Source organism: Argiope bruennichi, chromosome 10 (genome assembly GCF_947563725.1).
Source record: "Argiope bruennichi chromosome 10, qqArgBrue1.1, whole genome shotgun sequence".
NCBI lineage: Eukaryota > Metazoa > Arthropoda > Arachnida > Araneae > Araneidae > Argiope > Argiope bruennichi.
In genome coordinates this window covers 67,947,144-67,960,552 of record NC_079160.1, presented here as the reverse complement: position 1 = coordinate 67,960,552, position 13,409 = coordinate 67,947,144, and the positions used below count along the sequence as shown (strand labels likewise).

The following is a 13,409-nucleotide window of genomic DNA, read 5'->3' as shown; positions in this document are numbered from 1 at the left end:
TCGAATTGAATGAAGAGCTCTGAAAAGATAGTATTTAAGTCTCAAGCAAGCCTCTATTTCATATTACATGGTAATACATAAAAGTTGCCTAAATGAAAAATGTATGAAAAGAATATCTTTATTGGAAATCAAAAGAAATAGCCATGGGAGTTGTAACACAGGTCCCATCGTTTAGGTAGCAAGTCTATGCCTTTGCTGTAGAAAGATGGTGATTGATTCTTGAGGAAGTCTTGCACTGCTTCCTTCACTACGTCCTTCGAATGGGAAAATATCCTCTGTAATGCTCTCTTAAGTGGCCCAAAGATGTGGTAGTCACAAGTTGACGAATTCGGACTGTTCAGAAGTTGACGAATTCCAACAATTCAAACAGAATTTGATTGCTTTCTGTAGTTTCGTCAGAGTACTACAGTAATATGTTGAATTGATAGTGCTCCCTTGGGCAGGAAATCAATCAAGAGTGGTCCAGGGCAATCGAAGAATTAAAAAAAATCCCTGTTCGGTGGTTCTGGTATAGCTGCAGTCATTCTGACGTAATTGCAAGTATCCACTTTTTTACATTTGCGCAACCCACATATAAATTATCATGAAAATAATAATAATAATTAAGCATAATTACTTGATTCTGGTTTTTCCTCTATATGTACAGCACCTTTAGTTATTTTGCCTTCTGAAAAACGAAAATTTTGATTCAGTGGAGGAAATTATTTTTCAAGAGAAAAACATAACAGACAAATTGTATGGCTTCCATAAAAGTTAGCAAGTTTATACAATTATTTATATCAATAGCTTGAAGTTTTGAATTTGGTAAACTTATGATATATTATATAATCAGCATTTAAAAATAAATTAATAACTTATTCTGCCATGTGTATTTGAATTCATTTCGGAAACAGTGGGTGTTCGATTTTGGAAATAGACCCTATTTATTAATGTGAAAATACAGCATGTACTCAAAAGAATCAATTCTATAGAAGAAAGTTGACGAAATGAATCACGATTCACTTGTCTCTACTGAACCATATTTTTAAAAAAAATTTCCACCCCGATCAGCTCGAAAGACAGCAATGCTGGAAGGAAATGTAAATCACTGTGAGATCGGCTCTGCCGCACTCATCTTATTCTTCTGTTGTCCATTCAAACGATAACGGCGTAAGAGGGTGGTTCAGAACATCAAAGGAAGCGAAATCATTCTTCATTTGAAAAGTTTCAAGAAAAAAGAAATTGAAAGATGCAACTAGACGTTTTAATAAACCAATTGCTTACCGAAGCATATTCATATGCATCAGTTCAATGCAACGCTTAGGATGCAATATTTTTTTCGGATATTAAGAAGGATTATTATATTATATTATTTCCATAAGGGAAAAAAGGAAAAAAAACTGAGAAACTTAAAAATATTTTAGACAATTTTATCTTTAGAATTAATTTTAATTTTGACAAAATTACAGATTAAAATATTAAACGTAAAAGTTATGTTGTTTGAAGCTCTTGTCAGACATATCGCTGTATATGGAAAATATTACAAAGACATTATAATAGCAAAATATTTCGAATAAAATGCCACAAAATAAAATTTAGTCTAGTCTGACCTCTAGCTTTTTGTAAAAGAGTTATGGTTGGACTCTGGGATGGAGGCAAGTGGCTACCCCAACCCGTCTTAGTAAAAATTGTTGGGGCAGTGCTGGTAGACGGTGGTTCAAGTGGACTGTCAGATAAGGGTTTTCCAGCAGTAGGAGATGTCGTTCTTTCCTTTTCTGTACAGGATGGACTAGGAGATTCGGGTTTGGTGACTTCTGTGGGTTCGGTTTCTTTATCTTTTGATACTTCGTTCTGAAAATAAAACAGTTATTTGAGAAATCGTTCTAAAATCAATCTCGATTCGATACAGATAAAACAAACATAGATTAGCTTCAACCCTAATAACATTACTAGTTCAGGTCATTTTTATCATGTTTTGGAAAAAGTAAGAAGAATGAACTTTAAGAGTCCATTTCAGATAAGGAGCATGAAGAGATTGGCTGTTACCTTCTCAATTGATATAACAGGGCAAATGCTGTACTCAAGGCCCTCCCCAAAAAACCCTTACTAAAAAAAGAAAATTTAAGATTTCTGAATAGGATTAAACTTGCAGTAGATCGAGGCATGCTCCTGTTTTATCCTGCCAATTAAAAAATCAGAAGCATTCGGAAGTTTTCCTTTTTCACAAAAGTTTTAATACGCCATTCAATTATTTTCGAATATTTAATTCTTAATCATACTTAAAATCGCTCTGTTTTAGATAAACTATGTCAATATTCCAATAGATCGAGAAGATTAATTGAGAAAGAAGTTTATTTGGGAAGAACTATTTTCTTTTTAATAATTTCCCTCCCCCCCCCCTTTTTTTTTTTTTGCTTTTTTAGACGACACTATTTGTTTCGCGAATGTTCTTTTACTGCTACAATTAAGAATTTTCAGAATACTTAAAGTATTTATGGATTTTGAGTTATTTCTGCATTGAACTTTTGTGTCATTGAATGCTTTCATTTCAGTTCGTAATTTCAAAAGCACTAATTCAATTAAAGGATTAGTTATGGAGCCGTGATGAATAGATGATAACGACATTTCTAAAATTCCATCAGAGAAAACACAATTAAATCTCAACAAATTTAACCAATTAACTCTCATGACCAAGCGTGCATCAATAATCATATTTCCTTGAAAATGAGATAATTTTTTTATGATTCGAAATAAAAAGGACGTGAGATCCATAAATATCTTAAGAATTGAGAAATGTTCAACTAAAAGAACATTAATTGAATCCTCCCATGAATTCTTAATTGAGTTAATATGACACTACATTCCTTAAAACAGAAGGTATCATCTAGTTAGAAATTTGAAATCGCCATACAGTTAAGGATAGAGTACATTAGATCTTTATACATGGCGAACTTCCCAAGAAATCTAATCCGGCACTTTGGACCATTGGGTGTAGAATTCGTGAATTATCATCTGAAAGGCACGTTTGTCCATTATCAACCAAGAGGTCAATAAACAGTACAAGGAACATATATTTTAACTTTATTTAAGCTAGGAAAACATACTCGAGAAATAACTTTTTGAACGAAAGGAAAATATAAGCTATATCTGACTTTACATGAGAGAGTGTGGTGGTAGTAGTGGTCGTCTTGGTCTGAGAGAGTCCCAACTTCACTGGTCGGAATTGCGGCGGTCCTTCGTAAGGTGCCCCGAATGGCTGCCATACTGGACTCTTCTCATCTTCTGTCTTACTTTCTTTGGTATTTGTGGCTTTGGGTGGCGACTCAGGCTGAATCTGCGCTGGCATTTCGTTCTGGGGCTGTAGATTGCAGTTTAGTCGAAGATTTGCCCGTTTTGTGCTTGGCGACCACACTGAAAGAAAATAAACATTAATCATTAATCATGAATTTCATTAAATAATATTAAGATTTCATAACTTATGAATTTCATTAAATAATATCAATAAAGGACGCTTTTTCAAACATGTATTAATTAATACATTGAAAAGAAGAAAGTTTATTTATCAAAAAATTGGAGGTTATCTGAAGGTGTTGATAGAAATACTCTATATATTAATTTTAATCATTAGTTTTTATAATATGCTAGTCAACTTTGGCTATCGGTTTGTTTGTTCTTCAGGGTTATTGATTTTATTGCCTATTAACCCATTTACTGTCAGAGAAACTTGCAGACGCTTATTAAAGAGAATCTTATAGTATGGCAGTAAATGAGTTAAAGTATTAAAATGGAAGTTATTTATTTAAAATTTCATTTTACTTTGGGTCAAATCTCAAGTAGGATGAATAAAAATTTACAATTAATGGAATCAGTCTACTACAAGTTACTACCCATGCAATTTTTTTTAAATCTTTATTTTGATATTGGCAAAAGCCCGATATTGAATAATTTCATGGAACAGTAAAATTAATTTGAATTTCAACATAACAACAAAAATATTGATGCTGATTGGGTACGAATTTAAATTTACAAAATTATATTAAAATTAGAGAAAAAAATTGTTCCAAAACAATGCCATTTTTTAAAATTGATATTATTAAAAAACTTTTTGAGATCAAAATTTTTGAAAATACAGCTGAAAAGCACTAAAAGCAGATTTTTTAGATTTTTTTATTAACTAACTTTTGGAGATTTGATATTGATTTTCCTTTTACATTTAAGAGCTCGTGTACAAAATTTTAACAAGAATGGATATAAATTATAGATTTGTATAAAAAATATTCATCATTATATAGTGATATGGAAAAACCCAACCGGTTACAGCTATAATAAAGCAACATGCACAAGAAAAACACGAAATAGAGTAGCAAAACAATTGAAGCGTACACAAAGACAGCATTTGCAGAAATATGTGACGCACAAGTATACAGCAAATAGCTAATTAAATAGTAACAACACAAAACGTTGAGTGTTAAACGACAGGAAAGCTCACTCCAATAGCATTCCCAAGAGGAAATGCACTTGACTGACTCCATTAGTTTTTTTATAAGTTCTTTGATGAGCCAAGAACATTCTTGAAAATCGCTGGATCTTGACACCTAATATAGATACAATCATAATTCCTGTACTTTCGAAAACTTTCATTTTTGTCGCCAAATTTAAACCAGAAAAAGGGGCGGATAGCGTAGACCTGGGATGCATTTAGAATCCATTAAAACACCTGTAAAACTTTTTTCCTTAATATTAGATTAAATGTGCAGGAAACCATATTAAGGATTCATAAAAATGTTAAGATTATTTAAACATCTATAACATATAAAATAATATTACATCTATATCTACAAAATAATATTACATATAAAGAACGATTTTTAAAAAGTGCAACAGCTGGTGGGTATGATTAGCAGCCTCATTTTGAAGCTTAACTAAGTTATGAAAAATAGCAGCGGTCATTTAACAAGATTCGTTCAGCGTAATTTGAAAATATACCAACCGCTGTTTTGTCACCCAAATATTATAATCAATGATGTAATATTGTTTACAGTGAAAGATCGTTGGAAACAAGGCTATCAATAAAAAATGGTTTCAGAATTTTTTAACCTTTTGAATTATAATCCAAAAATTAAAACCTTTACATTTTGCATGATAAAAGTCCGTTGCAATATATTATTTTGGACTTATTTATGCTTTCCTATGTATTTTAGCTCCTATGGGAAGTAATAATATCATAAACAAAATAGAAACGATTCATATTCATACGAGAGTAAAAAAACACCCCCTCCCCTTTAAACATATTTTTCCTTTAATCAAAGATCCTTCCAAAGAATCTATTAAAAAACTTTTTTTTTTCATTAAATGATATGGATACTGTAAATTACAGTCCTTAGAAAAATTTAATCGCAATCAGATAAAAGAAATATTCTTACATTTTGAAAAAAATAAATGTCATCGTTGTTATTGATTAAGTGACCCGATTCTGCTGGAATCAATAGGTAGAATAAATGCTCGGAAAAATCAGAAAATAATTTTTTTATATTAATTTATTTTTAATGATGGACTGAAAAATTTTATGAAAAAAGCTTTACTTTTTTAAAATTTAAAGTAGCAGAAATAAAAATTTCGACTTCAGGTACTCGAAAAAATTTATAAGTCAGGAAAGTTCTAAATTAAAGAATGTGAATGAAGAGTTTTTAAATGCATACATTCTTTTAAAACTAACACCGATCTTATATTCCACCCATAAAAATATGCTAATATATTTTAAGAATTATTTTTAATCTCTGGAGCTTCAAAGGCACCTCTAGGATCTATTAAAAAGCATTTCTTGATTTCGATAATTAAAAAAATCAATTGTTAGGAGTTAAAGATTAATTTTGGAGAAAATCAATTTTCACAATTATATTTTTTTAAAGTCTCAATGCACTAAAATCATATTTCAGTGAATGCTCAAATAACTAACTAGTTCTTGTAATGCAAATAAAACTTATCAGATTTAATCATATTGTTAATTTTTTAAAGAATTTTTAATATAAAAGCAAGTTAAATTTCACGTAAAATTCTAATAAAGAGATTTTCCATCTTCTTTTGAATGGAAGTCATCGTATTTCATCTTTGTTATAGCTATTAACTATAAAAAAAAGAAAAGAAAAACTCAACGCAACTAAATAAAGAATTTCCATTTTTCATAAAAAAATTCAATTAATTTCTCCAGGAAGCCATATTAAAATTCGTTGGAGCCGTAATGTAAAGCAATGAAAAAAAAGTTTGGTAGAATGCAAAGCCCATAAAAGTTTTCCAATAGCAAAGTTCAATTCCATCAATCTAAATTAATTTTAAATACTTTGTTTTTTATTGGTATAAGGTGAATGATGATTTTATTCAAATTTTTATTTCTATTCTAATTTAAATTCTATTCTTATTGTTTGTGATGGTCCACTCTAAATAAAAATTCAATTTGTCTTTTCATAATTTAATATACAGTACATTGTATATACTCCACTATAGGTGCACACATGCATATACAGTGGCTCCCAAAATTGAGTATACACTATACTCTTTCTTCTTTAATTTTATTCTTTTTGATCTTAAGTTTCCTATTTATGGCTAATATTTATAAGAACGACAAAATATACATTAACAAAAGTATTAGGCTAAAAAACAAAACGGAGGAATCAATAATAATTTTATTACAGTAATTTTTATGTCAAAGTTGCAAATTCCTAAAGTCACAAAATTGAGTATACATCTAGCAAAATCTGTCAACAAAAAGAGAAAAAGATAAATTAATATTTTGTTGCATATCCTTTTGCATTTAGAACAGCTGGTAAACGGTGTGGCATTGAGTTGACAAGAGTTTGAGTTGTTTCGCCGGGTATTTTCGACCATTCTTCTTCTTATAATCTTTTTAAGTGTTCCTTACCCCCAATATCGTGTTTTTGAACTGATTTTCCTAATTGTGCCCACAAATTTTCAATCACATTGAGATCTGATGATTGGTGAGGGGTGTGCAATTGCATTTTATAACTATACAACAACCATAACTTAACTATTTTAGCTGTATGTTTTGGATCATTATCTTGTTGAAACAGAAAACTTGACCCTAAACCCAAATTCTACGCACTTTGTTTTAAATTGTTCTTCTATATATCCAAATATTTAATTTTGTCCATGATTCCATGAATGAAAATTAAATTTCCCACTCCTTTTGCAGACATGCAGCCCCATACAAGAAGTGAACCACCTCCATGCTTGACAGAAGGATTGGTATTTTTAGGAAGAAGTTCAGAATTGGGCGTTTTCCAAACATAACATCGACCATCACTACCAAAAACATTGAACTTACTTTCGTCACTAAATATTACTTGATTCCAGAAGTCAGGAAGCTTTGAAATATGACTTTTAGCAAATGAAATTCTTTTCTCTCGATTTACTTTTGAAATAAATGGTTTTATTCTGGCTACGCGACTATTTTAATTTTCTTTTCGGATTATTCTTCGAATTGTTTCTGCAGAAACATACATTCCAATAGTTCTCGAAGTAGATGTAGCAATTTTTGTAGCAATCACCTTAGGATTGTTTGCTACCTCTCGAATAACTCTTCTCTTGGCCGTGGCACTGAGGATTTCCTTTCTTCCTCTTCCAAGTTTATTAGCAATTTGCCCATACATTTTATACTTCTGGATAATTTTTTGAACGCATCCGTGCCTCCGTTGAATTTTCCTTGCAATTTCTCGTAGAAATTTACCATCTTCAGACAATCGAATAACAAGTTTCCGAATTTCAACATTTGTTTCATTTCTGGAGCTCATTATGATGACCAAGACGTTTGTTTTCGCTTGGAAATCAATGATTGCTAATTAAAATAACAAAACTGTTTTACTTATTCATTTGGAAATAAATTATGATAGTCAAATCGCATATTTTATAAGGTGCATACTCAATTTTGTGACTTTGGAATTTGAAACTTTGACATAAAAATTACTGTAATAAAAATATTATTGATTCCTCCGTTTTGTTTTTTAGCCTAATACTTTTGTTAATGTATATTTTGTCGTTCCTATAAATATTAGCCATAAATAGGAATGTTGAGATCAAAAAGAGTAAAATTAAAGAAGAAAGAGTATAGCGTATGCTCAATTTTGGGAGCCACTGTATATATAATTTAAACTTTTTCCCAGCGGACCTGAAAATACCATGCTCTCTTTCTTCATGAGTGACTAGAGTTGGATAGATATTTGATTTTATCGTATCAAGTACAGGTTGATATTGATTCACGATTATATCTGACACTGATACTTGAAACCTTTACACCTCATATTTTTACCTAATACGTTCGTATTTGACACAGTCGGTAAGTAAATCTTTTTCCATCAGATGAAAAAAGTGAGTATCGGTTCTGACATTTTTGCCGAAAATTGGAAACTGATACTGATATAAATACAATTCGAAATTAGAATGTTTTTAATAAGGAAAAAGTATTAATGGCGATGAGTCAATAACCTTGGTAACCTAAGCTTGAAAGTGAATCATGGGTTTCCGAGAAGAGGAAAGGAAGAGATTTATTGAAATAATTTGTATAGAAGTAGACGGGAATTTTTCAGTATGTTCACCATCAGAGTTAAAAAAAATAGTATCACATATATTAACAGAGTCGCCGATTTCGAAATATAGGCAAAAGCTTTCGCCAGTTTTTCTGGAAATAAATAGATTTATATGCAAATTAACGCTCATAAATAAAATAAAGTAAAAAGGAAGAATTTTCCAAAAGGTGTTAAGAAAAGATATGCGTAAATTATGAATAATAAAGGTCATATTATTTGCATTTCAGTATACTGATGTGAGGTGCCATTTGAATATACCAAATTCAGAAACAACAGAAAAAGGTTAAAAATAACAGTCTTAAGAGCACCAAAACTGTGTAACAAAAGAAAAAAAAACTCAGCAAGGCTTAAGATTAATGTATAGTTCCTCGCCAAGCACATCGAAACCGTGCCATTCATCCAAAAACCTGCCAAAATTTTGGATGGCTACCAGAAAAAGTAACAAAAGTTTTTGAGGGTTTCAATTAAAACTTATCAGATTACCTTTTAGAGAGAAATCGACTCAAAGTAATTCAATTTTTGCGACCGTACATTAATCTTTAAATCTAGACGAAAGATTCTTCACTTTTGATATCGATAATGTAAATACAATAACAATCAACGAATACTATTATTATGTGTCATCTGTGGCATAAATGACAACAGAATCATTCAAAATCCTTTACTGGAGAAATAATTGGTCTTAAATTAGAGTTAACACATTTGTACAATAAATGCTCAATAAAAAAGAATATTTCAAAATTTTAATTAAAAATTAATTAAAATGTTAACTTTTTTTCCATAAAAATTTCGAAGCTTATTACTACTGCACAAAAACACTCTACTTATTAAATCAAAAGATAAACTTTTCATCGATATTAATTTCACTTTCGTTAATTTCTTTTTTCTCCGATTTTAATGAATTTTTAAAAAGTTCAAAAAATTTTTTACAGATACGCAATATACCGTATAACTTTTATCACTTTTCTTAATATAAATAAATTAATAAAAGCACTTTTAATGTTAGCACTTCTAAAACTCAAACAAATTCGAATTAGTAAAAGTCCATTCAAATTATCTATCATATCCTTTCATTTGTTTAATTCTTTAAATACGATTTTAGATGCAAATACAAATTACAAATTTGCTTAAAAAAGAAAAACTGTTAAAAAAGTACAGTTAATATCAATGTATGTCCCGAGTATATTTTCTCGTAGCCATTTTTTTCTGAACTCCAATTTTAAAACTTTAAGACGTAAAAAAATTACAATCTTATGCTTAATCCATCATGCTTGAAGTGAAACAAACAAAACAAAGAAATTTTCAAAATGCATCAAACCACTAAATTAAAGAAGAGATTAGAAGTTATATTCAAGAGGGAAAAAACCAAAGTTCTTGAAAATCTTCCAAAGTGCTAAAAATTATCGGAAACTCAATAAAAAACATTAATTTTTTCCGGTTTAAGCTTTTGTATAACAACAAATAAATAACACATAATTGACAGAACAAATTGTAACAAATAAAGTTCTTTAGTCTGAAAAAATTCGAAAGATTTCTGAAATATATTTCTAAGCAGACATTTTTAGCTTGTAACATCTTGTTAAAAGTTTTAAATAATGTGTTTCATATATATATATATATATATATATATATATATATATATATATTTACGATTTAGGAAGAAAAATATTTTTTTAAAAGAAATTTTCCGGAAGATGTAAGCATCTCTAAATTAAAAAAATACTTTTTTTTACTGTAAAATATTAGGACTACAATGTATGTACATACTAAATTGTTTAAACCATTAAAGTATAAACAATTATTTCTTTATATTATATTGGAAAATTAATTATTCATTAATTAATTATGTTATATACCATTAAATAGGCCTGTTAAAATAATAATATTAAATGAGGTATTTTTTTTTAAATTTGTATATTTTTTTGTAATCTTTCATAATAATCAAATGATTATAGTTGTAAACAAAAAAAAAATCACTAACTAATAATTAGGGTTAATTTTTCAAGAATTTTATTATTTTAGTTTTTTTTTTCATTCATATTATAAAAAAAATAAACACACACACATTATATATATATATATAACCAAATCAGTAAAAATATCAAGTCAATATTATCGAAAAGAATAAATATAGAATCAAAAAGAAAGAAATTAAGAATCCGGCCTGAGGACTTTCTCAAGGGTCACCCTCAGGCAGGGATTCAAACAAGAGATTTTTTTCTGTGAGGGGTCTGACTTTATTCAACAATATTGACCCCTCGTGATCCGAAAATTTCCTGAAATTGAGGCATTAGAGATAAACCATTTTTTACAGAAATAAAACAACAATCTAACAACAGAAATAAACAATCTCCAATTTAAGCGAAAATTATAATAACATAATATAAACTACAAAAGAACACTCACAACCAATTATAGAAACAAAAAGGGAAGAAAATACCAGTAACAGGTAAAATCTCTACGAAAAAGGCTTTTATCACGTATCAAAATCTATTTTTATATATTATCTATTATTATATACAATTTATCTATATTTATTCATTTCGCTAATATTGACTTGGTATTTTTACTGATTTGGTTAAGTTCATCTGTGTTTTAGTAGCAGCAGCATTCATTAGCGCTCTCTAAATACAATTGTATCTTTTTTAGTTTTATTCAGAAATAATCTTTAATTTTTTTAGTTTGTTTTCAAAAATATATTTTAATTGAAATCTCATAACGCATATATGTTTGATTTTCTTATATTATATTATATATTCTCAAAAAACTGTAAATATAAAAATATTAACTAAAATTAACGTGTTAATTAATGTAAAAATATATTGAAATGTGAAATTAAATTGGCCACCTATTAAAAAAGAAGCCTCATAATATATATTGCCTAATACTATCTAAATGAACCTGCACTCTAAAATATTTCGCATAATATAATACATTTTGAGTAAAGTTTCGTCGTACTAAGGAGAGAAATGAATATATATTTTTGGATAATATTTTCTTCTGTCGATCCATTCGATAAAAAACTCTGTACGGATATACAATTATAGTATAAAGAGCATATACCAAATTCCATTTAGTTGGCGTATTTCTGAGCTAATGTGTCCTCAAACACCATAATCTCGATTTTACTCATATTAATTACATAATATGGTGGTATATAAACATATACCGCCATATATTGCGTATAAATGGTGGTATATAAACAACTTCGTACTGAAGTCAAGAGAATCGAGTGTGCAATTTGAAGCATTTTCTTTCAAAGCAACTGGGTCCAAAATCTGATATAGGTGTACATTTTGATGTTAAATTCACATACGAAATTTCATTCATCTAGCTCGCTAGGTGTTTTAATAATTGTGTTCATTGACTGATATAATTTTCATAATATAAATATTTTCGAGCACGAGAAGGTCTAAAAAACCTGCAGTTCTGTCATGAACTCCAAGTCGATTTTTTTTTAATGTTTACAAGATTTTTTCTAAGTATGGTTCGTAAATCTGAAAATAAGAAATATCAACCAGCTTTAACAGAGAGAGAGAAACGAATAATAAATTTTATCTCCTTCCTCTTCCAGGAGAGGCGGATTTCTAACTAGACAGACAAGATAGCAAGTTGCCTAGTCCACTGGGCTGATGGAAACAGATCGATTAAAAAGATGTAATTTAATTGTCAAATAAATTTCTAAGAAATACAAATTCTATGAATTTTAAAATATCAGCGCAATATCAATATTTTGCCAAGTGTAAACAATTATTTTCTATCTGTTTTATCACAGGGACTTAGTTATCACAATATTTATAAATGCCAAGCGTTTGTATATTTAATAATATGTATAAAAATAGGAGCAATGCATCCAAGAACTATAAAGCATGTTAACAAATTATTCAACTAAATAATTCAAAATAAATCATGAGTGCAATGTTAAGCTAAAATGTAAATAAATGTGAATGTTTATTAAAAGAGATGTCTATCAATATGCATTTCCCAGGGTTGTAAAATGCTTGAATTCGCCATTGCCCCCCACCACAGCTATAAAAAAAAGTATCTGTAATTATTTTATAATCATATTTAACTATAATCAAATAGTTCTTTTTAGAAACGTTTTTCAAGTTAGAATAAATCACATCATTAAATTAGTTTAATTTTTCAACTCGCCTATCTACCTTGCAGCTTCTGTGCGGGAAAAAAAACTGTTATTATGGCAGAAATAGCGATGGTCAAATATAGTGGGTTTGAATGGATTAAAATAATTTAGAGAATAAAAAAAAACAGTAATTAATATTTAGACAATGACAATTTAAAATCCATTTTTTTCTTTTCATTAACTTTAACCTTCATTATAATGACCTTTAAAAGCAATGATAATAAATATTCTTTAATAACCTTATTTAATAATAAACTTTTAAATAACATTTATTAACAAATCTTAATATCTTTTAAAAATAATTTTAATAACCATGAAATTATTTTTTCGTCATTCTTTTTTTCACTGTATATAAATGTTAAGGTCAATGAAATTAATTGGCTATTACTAATAATAACCGAGGTTTGTATTAATAATAATCGACCCATGAGATTAATCGATTAATCACTTTTACCAGATATTATGAATAGCAACAGAATAATCATATTAACTCTAATACATATATATAGAATAAAAAATGACGAAAGAAATAATTAAAAGGCTTTTAAAGTTATTCTTAAAGATTATTAAATGGATTATTAGGTTAAGGATTATAAGGTTATTAGTTAGGATTATAAGGTTATTATGTAGATTCCATATATATTATTTTTCTTCTTATTCGTCTGCATCTATTAAAATTTTTTACCATC

At 28.7% G+C, this 13,409-nt stretch overlaps 1 protein-coding gene across 10 annotated transcripts in view; it reads right to left on the bottom strand.

Moving 5' to 3' along the window:
* LOC129988941 (sorbin and SH3 domain-containing protein 1-like) overlaps positions 1 to 13,409 on the bottom strand; it is a 213,980-nt gene that overhangs the window by 51,594 nt on the left and 148,977 nt on the right. For all 10 annotated transcript variants that reach the window (XM_056097227.1, XM_056097228.1, XM_056097226.1 and 7 more), the window contains 3 exons: positions 3,137 to 3,390; positions 1,590 to 1,830; positions 617 to 667 (listed from right to left, as the gene is read on the bottom strand). In XM_056097227.1, the coding sequence (XP_055953202.1) occupies positions 617 to 667; positions 1,590 to 1,830; positions 3,137 to 3,390 (546 nt within the window). The remainder of the gene's footprint in view (positions 1 to 616; positions 668 to 1,589; positions 1,831 to 3,136; positions 3,391 to 13,409) is intronic.